Raw genomic sequence first — 15,268 nt, forward strand, 5'->3', positions numbered from 1 at the left:
TTAGCTTGAAGTTTCAGTATAGTTCTCTCCACATCTTGGCACCATTGATGGTCCAAAGTCTCCTCCACAGCTCAGAAAAGAGTCCAGAAATTCTTGTGAACTGAGGTGGTTAAAACTAGCTCTCAGACCAGCCTGCATCCCTCTGGTCAGGATGACAGGATGAGAAACTAGTCTTGAGTAACGACCTCAATGTTCTCCTGCTTATGTTTTTTTTACTAGGCTGTGTGTGGCAGCACTTTCAGCCAATAACTTCTGTGACAACCGGGAGGCACTTTATGGTGTGTTTGATGGTGACCGCAATGTGGAAGTGCCGTATCTGCTGCAGTGCACCATGAGCGACATCTTAGCTGAAGAGCTGCAGAAAACCAAAAACGAGGAGGAATACATGATCAACACTTTCATTGTTATGCAGAGGTGAGTCTTGGATCGTTTGTTTTTTCCCTTGTGTATGCTCACTGGGCAGTTTGTGTGCTTCCAGGTCAGACACATGCTGCTCTTGTGCCTCAGAAAATTGTGAGATGGAGAGGAAGAAGAGCTTCGGTAGCTGTCTGCTGTGCTTTCTTTTATTGCTTGTTTTGTGAATATCGCTCTCTGTTCCTTTCAGGCATGGGGAGAAAAACCTCAACATATCACCACTCAAAAACCCCAAACCACATGCAAAGTTACTAAATGCTAAATAGTGAAGGTGATGGGTGGACATTTACTCTTTTCTGGTATCTTCTTTAAGTCTTACCTCACAACTGGCCATAACCATGTCAGTGGTACAGTTCTCTTGATGATCTTTTAAACTTCCTTACAGCTGCTGGCTTTGAAGCCTGGGCTGATCCTTTCTATTTCTCTCTACTGATTCAGGTTATTTAAGGCTACGCAAATATTTTAAACATGTAGTCTGACTCCTCTTTAGAAATGTCTATTTTCTGTCATCCTTTTTGCCTTAGAATATCATTTGAGCAGGATCCATCCAAAGAGATCGTGATACAATAGCTGAGAGTGTAATAGTAGCTGTATTGGTTTGGAAAGCTGTGTGTGTACTGTTCTCAACAGAAGAAGAAATTGTGCCTGGGGAGACGCTGAGGGAAGGAGGAGCACAAGGGGACTAAACAAAAGAGAACAAAGAGATCAGGGAAACAAAGGAGAAAACAAATAAGCAAGCTGAGAGACTGAGGAAGTTCAAAGTAGCATTGCTTATCATTCAATTGCTGCACCTTTGGAAAGGAAAAGTACTGATGTTCTGGTATTGGGGAAGACAAGGAAGTGGTGGGGTGGTACCAAACCTTACAAACGCCAGAGAGAAAATGCTGCCTTCCCATAAGTGCTTCTAACAGTGCCTCAGACCCGTAGCTCAGAAGGTGGTTGCCATATACTTAAAGTAATCAAAAGTAATAACAAGTTAAAGTATTGAAAGTACTTATTAAGTGGTTTTTGTTTACTACTAATGCACTTTCACAGGAATGTGGCTTTCCTACAAAAAGCTGCTCTGTTGGGGTTTTTTTTTGTCTCAAGTAAAAATAAGCTAACCACTTCTTTGGAGAACCAGAAATAGTATTCATTCCTGTCGCATTTAACCATTCCTTGAGGATGGTTACAGATGATGTGCAATACTCCTGAAGTGTATTTTTACATAGCCTTAATCTAAATTGTAGTCACCTCTGTAATTAGCTTTCTAGTTACTCTGACTCCTAATTACTATAGGAGAAGGCCATGATAAACCAAGACACTAGTAGGGATAGATGGTTTTTCACAGTCCAGTATTGAACTGAATTTACATTCTAATGACAGAATTCTGGAAACTTCAGTTTTAATCTTTTTTTGCACTGCAAAACCTGCTAAAACCTGAGTCTTAAATGTTTCTAAGAAGCTGTTTAACAGGTTAGTAATGGAAAAGATAAAAGATATGCCTTCTTACAGCGGAGTTAACAGCCACTGTGCTTTTTTGGTCATCATTTGATACTTGAGGAGCATTATTCTGAAGACATCATGCAGCATTGGATCTCTGCCTCCCTTTTTTGCTCAAAAATAGATTTATGGTTTTTTACAGTTACAGTTATTTTTTTGTAATAAAATCTGTTGCTTCAGAAGCCAAAGAGTGAGCTAGATAATCTGAACCTCCTTTTTAAGTTCTGTCTGTACTCATTTAGTAGTCCTCAGTACGTTTTTTGACCCTCCATTTCCTTTGATCTGACCTTTAATAGAAGTGCCTTTAAGACGTGAGACAGGAGAGGCACGATTGTGCAGCTCTTGCAAGTACAAAGTCTTTTCTTGTTGTTGTTGTTCTGAAATGGAGCAGATTTGAGTGTCTGCATGTGTAAATGACACACTGCTCGAGTTGCACATGATTTCTCTGCAATGCTGCTGTGGTGTCACAGTCTTCAGATTTCTGTTTGTGACCCAGGATCCAACACAGTCAATGCCCTGCAGTTGCAGAACAGCGACTGCTTCTCCATCATATCTGTAACACTTCTTTTCCAATTAAAGAACAATCCTTGTGTTGTTTAAATTCCAGGAAACTTGGAACAGCTGGACAGAAACTCGGAGGCTCTGCTGTCCTTTGCCATATAAAACATGATCCCATGGACCCCAGTGGATGCTTCACATTAACCTCTGCAAACGTGGGGAAGTGCCAAACCGTTCTCTGCCGGAATGGGAAACCTCTGCCTTTATCCAGGTGTTATGTGATGAGTTGTGAAGAAGAGCTGAAGAGGATTAAGCAGCATAAGGCCATTATCACAGAGGTCAGAGAACAGCTAGGGATTGTTGCAACTTGAAGCTTCCTTGGAGAGTATTTTCACTGAAGTGTGTGAGATTGTTCGTTGATAATGGTGACCTCTAAGAGGAGGTGTTAATGGTGTGGGTTCCAGAGTTATGCTTTTCCTTTCAAGGTGATTCATCTGTTATCATACAATCAAGTTGCTTTTGCATCTCTTGCCATGCTGGGTTTTGGTCAGCTTCAGAGAGTGAGCAGCTGTGAGCATCTTGCATTGAAACAGGAAAGCAGCCACCCTCCTCCCAAGAGAGAGAGGAATCTCTGCTGTTGGAGCTGTTGTGAGGAGCCTCTCCAATGAAAAAGGATGAGAGGGCAAAGCACTGGGGATTAGTGCTATCCTTCCCTTTAGAGGCTCCTTGCTCCTGGCAGGCTGACTGTGCTCTCTGAGCACCTGTGTTCCCAGAGCTGCCCTTTGTCCAAAAGGAAAACCCATCCTGTGCTCAGTTGAACCATGAGAGAGGAGAAAACTATTTGTTCTCTTCATACGAGCTTGAAGCCACAGCTGTCAGTTTTGCTTTGCCTTGTGTGATATGCACCTAGGAACAGAGAAATACTGAGCCCTCCTAATGGTGGAGGAAAGGGCAGAAAACTCAGTACTGTGTGCCTGTGAAGGAGGGAAGGGAGGGGTGTGTGTGGGGTGTGTGTGTTAAAATGCCTCACATGCCCAGGTAAGGGTAAGATCCCAAAGGTGACAGACTGGAAGGGAATCACTCCAGTGTAGCCTGCATCGCCGAGGCATGCTCCTTGGGTTGCTCTGGAGAGGAAAAGGGAGATTTCTTCTCTGAATCTTAAGATGACTCACTGATTTCATGCACGTTGATGGCTTACCACTGCTGTCAGCCCCTTAATGGGAAACTTAACAAGACAACAGGGTTTTGTTTTTTCTTTAATTCTGAGTGGTTTTAAAGGGGAAGCTTTTAAAAGTCTTGGTTCATTTTTTCTGTGGTTATCTGCTTTACAATAACCACTGCAGTCATCAGCTGGACTGAATGAGTGTAAATCCTCACCTTTGCTGTTATTCTCGAGAAGGCAATTAGCAGGGTGCAGCTATCCCCAGCAGGCTGGCAGATAGCCAGACTTTCTGTTCCAGACACTTGCTCTGCCTATTCTGGCAGCTTGGATTCTAACCAGGACAGGATCCTGGGATTTGACGTGCATGGGATTTACTTCTCAGATACGTCCGTTTTTACCAACGTTTTCCGTTCAGATATTACTCCCCTTCCCTTTGGAAATGTCATATTTAAGTGGAAACGTAGCAAGTAATTGGGGCATGTAAAACATTTCACTACAACTCAGCTGACTGAGAAATGCAGACCTGCTCTCTGCTCTGTTTGACTTGTGTGTTCCATTTCAAGTCTTTTTTTAAATTTTGGTTGTTTTTTAAATGAGCTTTTGTCTCGAGTGATGAGCCAAGGTGAAACTCACAACTGTACAGCTGCAAGACAGGGGCTGTAACTGAATGACCTGCCCCTATATCAAATGGAGCTGTGTGTGTGTGGCTTTACCCTTTATAAAGCCAGATACCGTGGGTGGAGGAGGGATAAGTCTGACTCACTGCTAAAACATTAGTCCAGTCGGCTCTCACAGCTGCAGGAGCGGAATAGCTGGCTCTTTGTTGCAGACTTGTGCTTTGTTGGGGTGTGCATAGGTGATGCTGATGACAAATCAGCAGGGCGTCGGAGGCGTAGTGCAGGATTGCGGGCCAGCCATTACTGTGCTCTGATCCCGGCTCTGTCCCCTCCTTGCAGCTCACTTGGCTTTTCCATCGTCTTCTCTGCTGGTGTTGGCGGCACTGGGGCAGCATTGCGCTGCAAAAGCAGCAGCCATCAGTGAATTGCCAGGAGACGCAGGTGCCATGTCTCTTCGTCTGCTTTGTTTCCAATTTCCTGTCCTTTCTAATTTCAGGATGGCAAAGTGAACGGTGTGACGGATTCAACGAGAATCTTGGGGTACACCTTCCTTCACCCGAGCGTCGTGCCACGTCCTCACGTCCAGTCCATCACCTTAACGCCGCAGGATGAGTTCTTCATCCTGGGGAGCAAGGGGCTGTGGGACAGCCTCTCGATGGATGAAGCGGTGGAGGCGGTCAGAAACGTGCCTGACGCGCTGGCGGCCGCCAAGAAGCTTTGCACTTTGGCCCAGAGTTACGGCTGCAACGACAGCATCAGCGCCGTTGTAGTTCAGCTCAACGTGACGGAGGACAGCTTCTGCTGCTGCGAGCTGAACGGGGTGCCGCCCCCCAGCCCAGGCATCTTCCCCCAGTCCGTCAACGTGGTCATCAAGGACAGGCCCGCCGACGCGCTGGGGATGCCGTCCTCGAGCAGCGGCATGGCCTCGGAGATCAGCAGTGAGATCTCCACCTCCGAGATGAGCAGCGAGGTGGGCTCCACCGCCTCTGACGAGCCTCCCCAGGGTGCCATGAATGAGAACAGCCCGGCCTACCCGGGGGAGCAGCGCTGCATGCTGCACCCCGTCTGCCTCACCAACTCCTTCCAGCGGCAGCTCTCCAGCGCCACCTTCTCCAGCGCCTTCTCCGACAACGGCCTCGACAGCGACGACGAGGAGCCGATCGAGGGGGTGTTCAGCAACGGCAGCCGCGTGGAGGTGGAAGTGGACATCCACTGCAGCCGCGCCAAGGAGAAGCAGCTCCTCCAGGTGCCGACGGAAGCCAGCGATGAAGGTATCGTCATCAGTGCCAACGAAGACGAGCCCGGCCTGCCCAGGAGAGCGGAGTGTGCCGCCGCGGGCACCATCGGGCGCCGGCGCTGCAACGGCTCCGTGGCACCGCAAGAGAGGAGCCACAACCTAATCGAAGTGGCGACGGACGCGCCGCTCAGAAAAACAGGGGGTTACTTCGCTGCTCCGGCACAGCCCGACCCCGACGACCAGTTCATCATCCCACCCGAGCTTGAAGAAGAAGTGAAAGAGATTATGAAGCAGCACCAGGAACAGCAGCAACAGCAGCAGCAGCAACAGCAGCAGAGGCAGTACCCGATGGACCACCTGGCAGACTATTACGATACACCACTATGACCCACTCTATTTACCGTGCAGAAATAAACTAACAAACAAGGAGACTTGAGTGCAGGACCCAGTGGGCTCGCATTACAGCAGGGTTTTCCTTATCCTTTTCCTTTATATTCTTCCTTTTCCTTATCCTGCCACTACAGATAACTGCAGCTTTTCGGTTCGTTAGGTTTAATATTCATCGACTTTCTTCTAGAGACGCTTGACCGGTAAAGTTTCCAATAGTTAACCTTCCCTTAACATATCAAGTGTAAAAAACAAACAAACAAAATAATAAAAAGGTTTAATATATTGCTGAGAAACAGATGATGATGTAATATTTTTTAAAATGGCTTGTTTGTTTTGTTTGGAAAGCAGGGCAGTAGCCAGTGCTAAATGATTTAAGTAATATTGTAATACTGTATTTCTTTGAGAGAAAAGGCTTTTTTTGGTCTTGAAAATGATAGACATTTGTAGAATATGGAGACTAACTCCTAGGAGTTGCTTTACTCTTTCAGGTGACTTAAGTCACTGAGATTCACTAATTTTCTCTGAGAGAACAGTTGATTGGGAAATTCCTGTAAATAGCTCAGTGTTGTATAGTGACGCTTACATGTTTTGTAGCCTTGGCACTAAGGACACAACCCGAAAAACTGACTTTCTTTGGGCCATGGTCATTGAGCATAACGGACTGTGTGGCTGTGTACAAGTTAGCTAGAGCTGAGACGGTGTAGACCATTTAAAGAAACCCACTTTTTCCTCTGGTCTCTTTCTTTCCTTCCTTTTACAGACACGTTTTGTTTGTGTTCCTTACTGCTGCCACAACCAGCATGATTGTATAGAGCTCATTTGCTGTAGAACATTTACATACCAAGAGTTATATTAAAGCCGAATGCACAAATGAACATGTCATAATTTTTGTTATAATAAATATGAAATTTACACCTGATGTCTGCTTTTATGTCTGACTTAGCTGAGCCTCAGGAGCTTGCTGGGGTTCCTCAGTGTGCTGCTCACTTCAAACCAACGTGTTGAGAGCTTTTTCAGCTCCGTCACATTTTTACACTAAGGGCAGAAACTCATGTGTACTTTTAGAATTCAAAGGGCATGCAAAATGGCCTTTAAAAGAGATGAAACAACTCTCTGAGTTGTTTCTTTTTCTCCTCTGGGTATGAATTCAGTGCTATTGATTTGCCCTTTGCCACAGTATTGACAGCGCCAGGAGACTGAAGAGGAGCGTTGCTCTGGCTCTGTCTCACCAGGACAGAGTAACTGAAGATAGAAACGATGAAGGGATATTGCTGGCTGAGAAAAGGGAGGAGGAAAACGCGATATGGGGAGAAGAGGGAAAGTAGAAGGTGGAAAAGTGAACTCGGCACCACCTGCCTAAACTCAGATTTGCTCAAATGTTTTGAATGAACACGAGTTCAATGGCAGTTGGACTTGAGGAGCCAAAGGGCACTTTTTTGTGATCCCCTGGGAAAGGGGCAGCGACCCTTTATCACCGTTGCCTCCAACCAACTGTTCTGTGTTGCTCGTTGCTCTTTACAAAGCTGAATTAGTGTGTGATCATGGCAGTGTCTTATTCCTGCTTGACAGTTGGGAGAGGACTGTGCTAACAGGCTGTTGTTGTCCTTAAGCTGTTGTAGGGTAAAAGAGACAAGGTAGGACAGGACTGCTGGTAACAGGACAGTTTGAGTTCCTTTTCCTTACGTAACAGTACCGGCAGAGGAGCACACGTGAAAATACCTAGTTTGGTAAATGTTTATAGTACTACCTACTGTAGACCTAGAAGATTGTACTTGATTGTGATTTGAGCTTCAAAATATCTCTTAAAGAAAACTCATTAAATAATGCATATAAACAAAAACTCCATAAGTGGATGGTTTATTGGCTAGTAACTCTTGGGTGTTCTTTGGTAAAAGGTTTGTATGTTTCTAATTTTGCTGAATAATTCACTTGGTGCCCTTGGAAAGTGTTATCTTATTTTTCTTCTGATGTAGCTTGAGGCTGAAGGTGATAACTAGCAAGGACACTAGCGTGGCCTTAGGCCATGATTACAAGTTTAAGGTTTCCTGAGCAAGCTGGAAAATTCTTTGTACCTTAAAAAAGGGAGGTGGAAGGGCAGTTCTCTTCCACGCAGCACTGCTAGTGGAGGAGTAATCTTGCTGCCAGTGTCTATTCATGACAATGTGCCTCTGGTACTTGGGCGACTCCAGAGGAGCAGAGTGCGAGTGGAAGGGGAACCATTTCATGTGAGCTAAACTTTGTCCCAGCACTGAGAACTGACACTCCCTGCTATGCCCTTGTCTGTGTGAATAGGAATAGATGTGCGTATGCTTCATAAGGGCTTTTCTTTCCCTTCACTCGGACAGACTCTCAAGAAGTTGCCAGGCCTGTGGCATTAGCAGCTTACAGGCAACATGCAGTTTCTCAACAACCCCAGGCAACACTGTAGGCTGGGGGCAGAAGGGCTGGAAAGCTGTCTGGTGGAAAAGGATCTGGAAGTGTTAATCAGCTGACTGAACACAAGCCAGCAGCGTGGCCAAGAAGGCCAAGGGCATCCTGGCTTGTATCAGAAATAGACTAAGGAGGATCAGTGAAGTGTTTATGCCCCTGTATTTGGTTTGGTGCTGGTGAGGCCACTGTGTTCACTTTTGGGCCCCTCACTGCAAGAAGAACACTGAGGATCTGGAGTGTGTCAAGACATATGCAATGAAGCTGGTGAAGGGTCTAGAGAAGAGGTCTTATGAGGAGCAGCTGAGGGAAGTGGAGGTGTGCAGCCTGGAGGAGAGGAGGCTCAGGGGAGACATGATCACTCTCCCAACTCTACAACTAGCTGAAAGGAGGTTCTAGCAAGGTGAGAGTTGGTCTCTTCTCCCAAGTAATGAATGATGGAGCAAGAGGAAGTGACCTCAGCTTGCACCAGGAGAGGTTTAGACTGTGGATAAGGAAGAACTTCTTCCCTGAGAGGGTTGTAAGACACTGGCACAGGCTGCCCAGGGAGGTGGTAGAGTTCCCTTCCCTGGAGATACTGAAAAGCCATGTAGCTGAAGTGTTGAGGGACATGACTTTGTGACAGGCTTTGGCAGTGTGAGGTGAGTAGTTGGACTAGATTATCTTAAAGGTCTTTTCCAACCTTAATGATTTTATGATACTCTCCTTATGCTCTTTGAAGCACAGATGGTCAAAACTGGTGGCCCAGCAAAAGCTGCCCTGTTCACCTTGTACTTTCTGTGAAGTCACTGCTGGCATTCTGGAGCCAAGGCTTCTGTAGCATCTACATTTGGATTTCTGTTCTGCCTGAAGAAGACGTTTGTGGTAGTAGCCTGTCTTGATGAGTCAGAATGCAAAGGATTGATGCATTTGTAGGGGTGACTTCATACCTCTACTGGGCTGTCCATAATGTGCTGAACCAGATCAGCGTGTTGGAGGGCTGGGAGCATCTTCAGAAGATTTAGCATTTCTTTTTAAACAATGGCAAAAGGTATTTTGTTCTGACTTTAAACTGGGACTCGAAGAACAAGTCAGTTTTTGCAACTCATCACTGTCCTCTTTCAGAAAAAGGGGTTAGTGTGTTGTTCTCTCGTGAGGCCTGAGGCTGAAGTCATTGCTTTCATCTAGGTGTGTGACTCTACAGGATTTGATGATTATTTTAGCTAATCTTGACATACAAGGAGCTATCTGACTAAAACAGAGAAATGGATTTGTTTGCAGAACTTGGTGGCTGTAGCGGGGCAAATATTGGGGGCTAAAAAGAAAGGAAGACTTTCAACATAGAGCTGCATTTCCTTGGTCATCAGACCTTTTGTGTCCTTCAAAACTTGCCGATAGCCACATGTGAGACAGGCAGAAATGCATCCACAGGAGGCGGCTGATAGCTGGGGACAGGAGAGTGAGAGTATTCACATTATTTCCTGGAAGATAACTCTAAATGGGATTCCGAAGTGGTACTGAGGAGTAACCGAGTTGTTTGCGTGCTGGTCCATGCGAGCCTTTTTTGTGCCATGAGAGATTTGCTGCTGCTTCCTGACGCAGTGCTCTGACAGAATGGCTTTTGCTGTGCATGAACACCCTGCTGGCATTCGACTGGCACGCTCAGTGCATGGCACTGACGGTCTCCTGTCAGTAACCAGGGCCGTGGGGCATGGCCTTGCTCTGCCTTGTTGCACTGGGAGGGAGACAGCCACGCCTCCACGGGTTATCTTCCTAACCACTGAAGAATGTGCTGCTGCTGGAGCACCCTGTGTCTTAGAGGGTAAGACTGACTGTTTCTTGACAGCCATATCAGCTTGATCACTAGCCATCATGCTTACAACTCACGTCATTTTGTAGTAAATTGTACATATTTGTCAGCATAACTTTGCTACTTTGGAAGCACATGTGCATGGCAGTGGGTGTTAATCATGTGTCACACACCTTTGGGGGGAATTTCTGCATCTCTCATGGTGATGTCTTTTGGTTGGGAAAACATAGTGAAGAGTTTACTGATCAGTAAATGAAAGAAGTAGGATTCAAAGAAGTACACAGAGCAGTAACTTCATCCTGGTCATCCTGACTTCCCTGGACACAGAGCTTTCCTAAGAGGAGATGGCACTCAGCCGGGCAGTTCTCAGCAAGTCCCTTGGACCTCTGACTGCAGAGGAAGTGGCCTGGCCAGAAGTTGGTAAAAATATCTTCAGGGTTCAGCTGGAAGTGGGACATTTTGGTATCTGTGGAATGACTCTACGTTTACTTTTTTCCTGTTAACCCGCTTTACTGACCTGCTTTGTTAATTCAGTTGACTTGCTTCAAGGCCAACTTATTGCACTGTTGTTGGGTTAATTGATTTGTTTGTTACCGGTGTAATTTTTACCTGTGTGCTTGCATGGCTTGCAGTGAGGATTTCCTGGAGTGTTGCATGAGCCAACCTGTTCCTCTCGATTGCTTGCATTTTGACGAGGGGTACGCTGTGCCCTGTACTGATAGTGGAAGTGTTCAGATGCCCTGTGTAACAAGGCTGCTGCTTGAATGGAAAGGTGAAAGATAAATCCATCGGCACCTGACAAGTAAAACCCTTCACATCCATTTCAGTCAAAAGGTGGGAATGGAAACCCCCTAAATATCTCATGGATTACCAGCAGCCCTAGGGCAGAATCAGTATACTGATTGTCCAGGACACCAGTGGGGAAGAAGTTCCTGGTTTGCTCCAAGTCCCTGATTTAAATGATTAGTCCCTACTTTTCCCTAGTCTTTATATTTCTATTCCTGTTGAGTTCTTCCTTTAGACCATCCTTTCTGAGGCTGACAAGTCAGGATTCGCCTGCAGTTGACTTGGATACCTCATCCTAGCTTGTGTCTCCTGCCATGAGCTGAGCTTGCCCTCTGGGGCTGTGGCGGAGGCAGGGTCTGAATGGGGCAGACACTATCTCATCTGCTGACATACTTTCTCAATATTGTAAGCTGAAGGGAGGCACTTAATCTGCCAGAGCTCGTGGGGAGCACAAAGGCACTGTGGCAGTGAGGAGGATGCCGTGTGATAACTGCACGGGGGCAGAGACCTGGGACAGGCAGGCCTGGGCTGGTCCTTGTCATGGAGACACAGGAGTAGATGAGCCCCTGAGGCTTTCTGCTATGAGAGAACCAGAGAGCTTATTTTTTTGCATCTCAGGTCCAGGGGGCAGGAGGAAGTCAGCAGTACCAAGGTTGGGAGGTAGTTCCTGCTGGTGGAGGAGGTTTAGGTGGTTCTTACTGCTCTATCCCCCATTTAAGGTCTCAATTCCAGTGCTCTGCTGCTTTGTCACAGCCTTTGGCACCAGTTTTGTTTCTGTGTCACTTTTCAAAACTTAGGCAAACAACCAAAAAAGTGATCTTTTACCAGTGGTTCTGTGAAGGTGCTTTTGGTGGCCTGTGTTTAGGGTGTGTAGGTGACTTAAGAGCCCCAGTGGGCAAGGATAGGGCTGTGGAGGCCTTGGGCAGCCCTTGGTGTCAGCTGGGCTGCAGCCCTGCAATGGCAGCCTGGGCACTAGGAGCGATGCCCTGAGTACAGAAGGCTCTTCTCCCCTGACAGATTAAGCACAGCTGCACCAAGAGAAATACATGTATTTTAACAGTAAAGTTGTCAGTATTGACTCACAGAACAGATGGAATTGTTTTGCTAATTAAATGTGTGCTGTTGAACGCTTTAAGGGAAATTGGTATGCGGAACTATGAAGGCAGGCTGGTGTAGCAGAAGTACGTGACTCAGTGACTTGTGAATAAAGTGCTTTTTTGGTGTAACTCCTCTTCAGGAGAGAAATGCCAGCATTTTGTAACAAAAAATAATAAACATGTTAAAATCTTGCAGCAGGAGCACTTGCAGCCAGTACTTCTGTTTTCAGCATGAAGATAGAACTAGAATTACAGAGTGCATAGTGACATGGTAGGGCCATCCAATGATGGGTAAAGACATGACCCCATTCTCTCATTTCTGTTGGGAAAAATTTGACCACAGGACTGTTTAGAATCGGCTCAGGTACAAGCAGCTTCTCTGGCGTTGAAATGGTGTGCTTTGAAATGAGAAATGAGATGATTTGCAGGCTGTCCTGCCCCCTGCCTCTTCTTCAGAAACAGGGACATGTGGGGACGGGATCCTTAGCAAGTGACCTTTCCCTCTCCTGGTCACCTTCTGGCTTCCACTTGTTTGAAGCAGAAACGATCTTGTGAAGAAGGAATGGCTTTCTGGCCTCCTGAGGTTTTTTCCTGATCAGGAACCGAGCCTCTGTATTTGGGGTAGAAAAAGGCGTATTGCTGCGGTCTCTGCTAATTGAGAACTACGAGGGCTCCCCCTCGTGTTACCGCGGGACAGGACCAGAACTGCTGCATCTTCCTCCTTGGAGGGTGCCAGTGAAAGGATTTGAATCTGGGAGGGGGTGTGTATGTGCATCGCCGCCGTGTGAAACGGTGCAGGAATGCCTGGGGTCTGGAGAAGCCTTCCTTCAGCTGGACAAACGGCCTGCAAGGGAGCAACACCGACAGAGCAGACAGCTGCTTCCACAAGGCAAAGGCTCCCCTGAAGCCTCCTCAAGTCCTGGAAGCGATAAACAGGGATGTGTGGGGCTGAGGGAGCCAGGGAAGCCAGGCCTGATGCTGCTCAGGAGAGAATCGCCAGTGCTGCCAGGTAAGATGATGATCTTGGTAAGCTCTCAAGTAGTCATAGCAGACAGGCAGCACGGTCTTGATCAGAACATGCCTTATTCATTTGGACCAATACATTGCCTAAACTTCACCATCAGGGTTGATCCACAACAATGTAAACAACTGAATCTCCTTCAGGTTGCTCAGGGGCCATCTTGTTGGGGAGTTGTGTACAGCCTGAAGGAAGGGAAAAACCCTTTATACTGTTTGTTTCCCCCTCACAGTGACCAGGAATGCTAGCTAACCTCCCCTTTGAAAGCCTCCAACTCATTAATTTTGCATCACTCCATGTCCCATGGTTTCCATCATTCTGGGACGATGGAGCAGGCTGCCCAGGGAGTGGATAGGAGCCTCCATCCCTGGAGATATTTAAAAGCCATGTAGCTGAGGTGCTGGGGGACATGGTTTAGTGATGGACTTGGCAGTATGAGATTAGTGGTTGGACTCGATGATCTTAAAGGTCTTTTCCAATCAAAACAATTTCATGATTCTGTGCTGAGAATCTTGCCCCAAAATACTATTTGGAAGTCTCTGAAGTGTGTCGATGATGCTGCAGTTCCAGGCCGCTGTGGTGTGGGTGGGAAGTGGTGTGGGCGTGCAAATTATCCACAGAACAAAGCTCTATGCTTAAATCTATACATCTGGGTATGGTGGGAAGCCTGTGAGCAACATATGTGCCACGCACAGGGACTTCACAGCGCCTGAAATTCCAGTTTTCACTGACTGACTGGGCAGTCTGAACCTTTTGTCCTCCTACACTTACATTATCCATATTTATCTTGGAAGTCAGTATGGGATAGCAAAACTTCAAGGTCTGCATATACCTTTAAAGCATAAGCACCTCCATTATACAGTTTCTCTTGTATTTAAAGTGATATATTGGAACATCTTCCTTATGAGAGGCTGCAGGAACTGGGACTGTTTGGTCTGGAGAAGACTGAGGAGGGATCTCATTAATATTTACAAGTATATAAAGGGTGGGTGTCAGGAGGTTGGGACATCCCTTTTTTTCTGTTGTATCTAGCAACAGGACAAGGGGTAATAGAAAGAAGCTGGAACACAAAAAGTTCCACTTAAACATAAGAAAAAACTATTTCACTGTTCAGGTGATGGAGCCCTGGCACAGACTGCCCACAGGGGTTGTGGAGTCTCCTTCCTTGGAGGTCTTCAAGACCCACCTGGACACGTTCCTATGCGACCGGATCTAGGTGACCCTGCTTCTGCAGGGGGGTTGGACTAGATGATCTCTAAAGGTCCCTTCCAACCCCTACCATTCTATGATTCTATGATAACAGCTTTCTCAAGCCTATTTAAAACATACGGCCTTTACTTGTGTGCACGAGCCGTTCTACGTCTTTGTGAAAATCTAATTACCTGTAACACGTTTCCCTTGCTGGAGCTCTGCGACACAGCCTGAGAGTTCTGCGAAGTGCAGTAGCAGGTGCAGGTCTGTGTGTGAACAGCACCTCTGGAGATCTGTGGCCTGCTTGTAGTAAAGAAGGGCATCCTGTGTCTTGCCCGTTTTGCACTCACATGCCAAAACCAATTACATCCAACGCCCTGACAACCCGTGGGCCTTGCAAGCAGCCTCATGGTTTATTTATGACGGGTGATGGTGACCATCTGTGACACTTAATGCTGTGCTGGCATTAAGCTGCTGCGTTACACGGAGCACCACCTTTTCTTAGAGGTGGATGTCGTGAAAGAGATGAGTAACGATGAACGTCTCAGCTGTCATAAACAACCCAGTCATAGTCCTCAAATTCAGTAACTTGCCTGAGTCTTGAAAAATGAAAGGGGACACCCAAGCTGTGCAAATCTAAATTGAGAGACCAAAGGTCTGTTGCTTTATTTCAGCTATAAATCTACATCTTAACTTAAGGTGAATATAAGTCATGGTGGAAAACTACCAGAAGAGTAACTTTAATGAAGATAACTGCACTGGGACTGAAATACATGGATTATGAAAGAACGTTTTCCATTCAGGCTGTTCTTTGGTACTCTAATCCCTGTATATACTCTAATAATTTTAAAGCAGTTTCCCATGTAAAGTGAGATCCCAGCTTTTCTTAACGCTAAGCCTTGAATTCAGTTTCTGCTCTCGCACAGCCAGCTTGTGTCCCTAGCTGTTTCTCCACATCAGATACACTTTAAACCCTTCTGAAAAGCTAATGGAAAAAAACTTAAACTGTGGTAAAATTTAACCTATTCCAGGAATGTTTTCTTAAGCTCATTAAGAAAATGGAGAAAGCTTGTTATTTCTGCTTACTTGAAAATTGTGTTTCTGAGGATGGGTCCAAAGGTCCCTGTTTCAGAGCTGGTCAGCAGCAGCAGGAGGGCAGT

General features: G+C 46.3%; 1 protein-coding gene across 1 annotated transcript in view; it reads left to right on the forward strand.

The window, feature by feature from the left end:
* Window positions 1-6,718, forward strand: part of PHLPP1 (PH domain and leucine rich repeat protein phosphatase 1) — a 138,664-nt gene extending 131,946 nt beyond the window's left edge. Inside the window, exons 15-17 of the mRNA XM_061995437.1 lie at window positions 220-414; window positions 2,504-2,732; window positions 4,670-6,718. Of these exons, the coding sequence (XP_061851421.1) occupies window positions 220-414; window positions 2,504-2,732; window positions 4,670-5,797 (1,552 nt within the window). The 3' untranslated portion in view covers window positions 5,798-6,718. The remainder of the gene's footprint in view (window positions 1-219; window positions 415-2,503; window positions 2,733-4,669) is intronic.
* Window positions 6,719-15,268: the final 8,550 nt, after the last annotated feature.

This window comes from Colius striatus, chromosome 4 (genome assembly GCF_028858725.1).
Source record: "Colius striatus isolate bColStr4 chromosome 4, bColStr4.1.hap1, whole genome shotgun sequence".
Taxonomy (NCBI): Eukaryota; Metazoa; Chordata; class Aves; order Coliiformes; family Coliidae; genus Colius; species Colius striatus.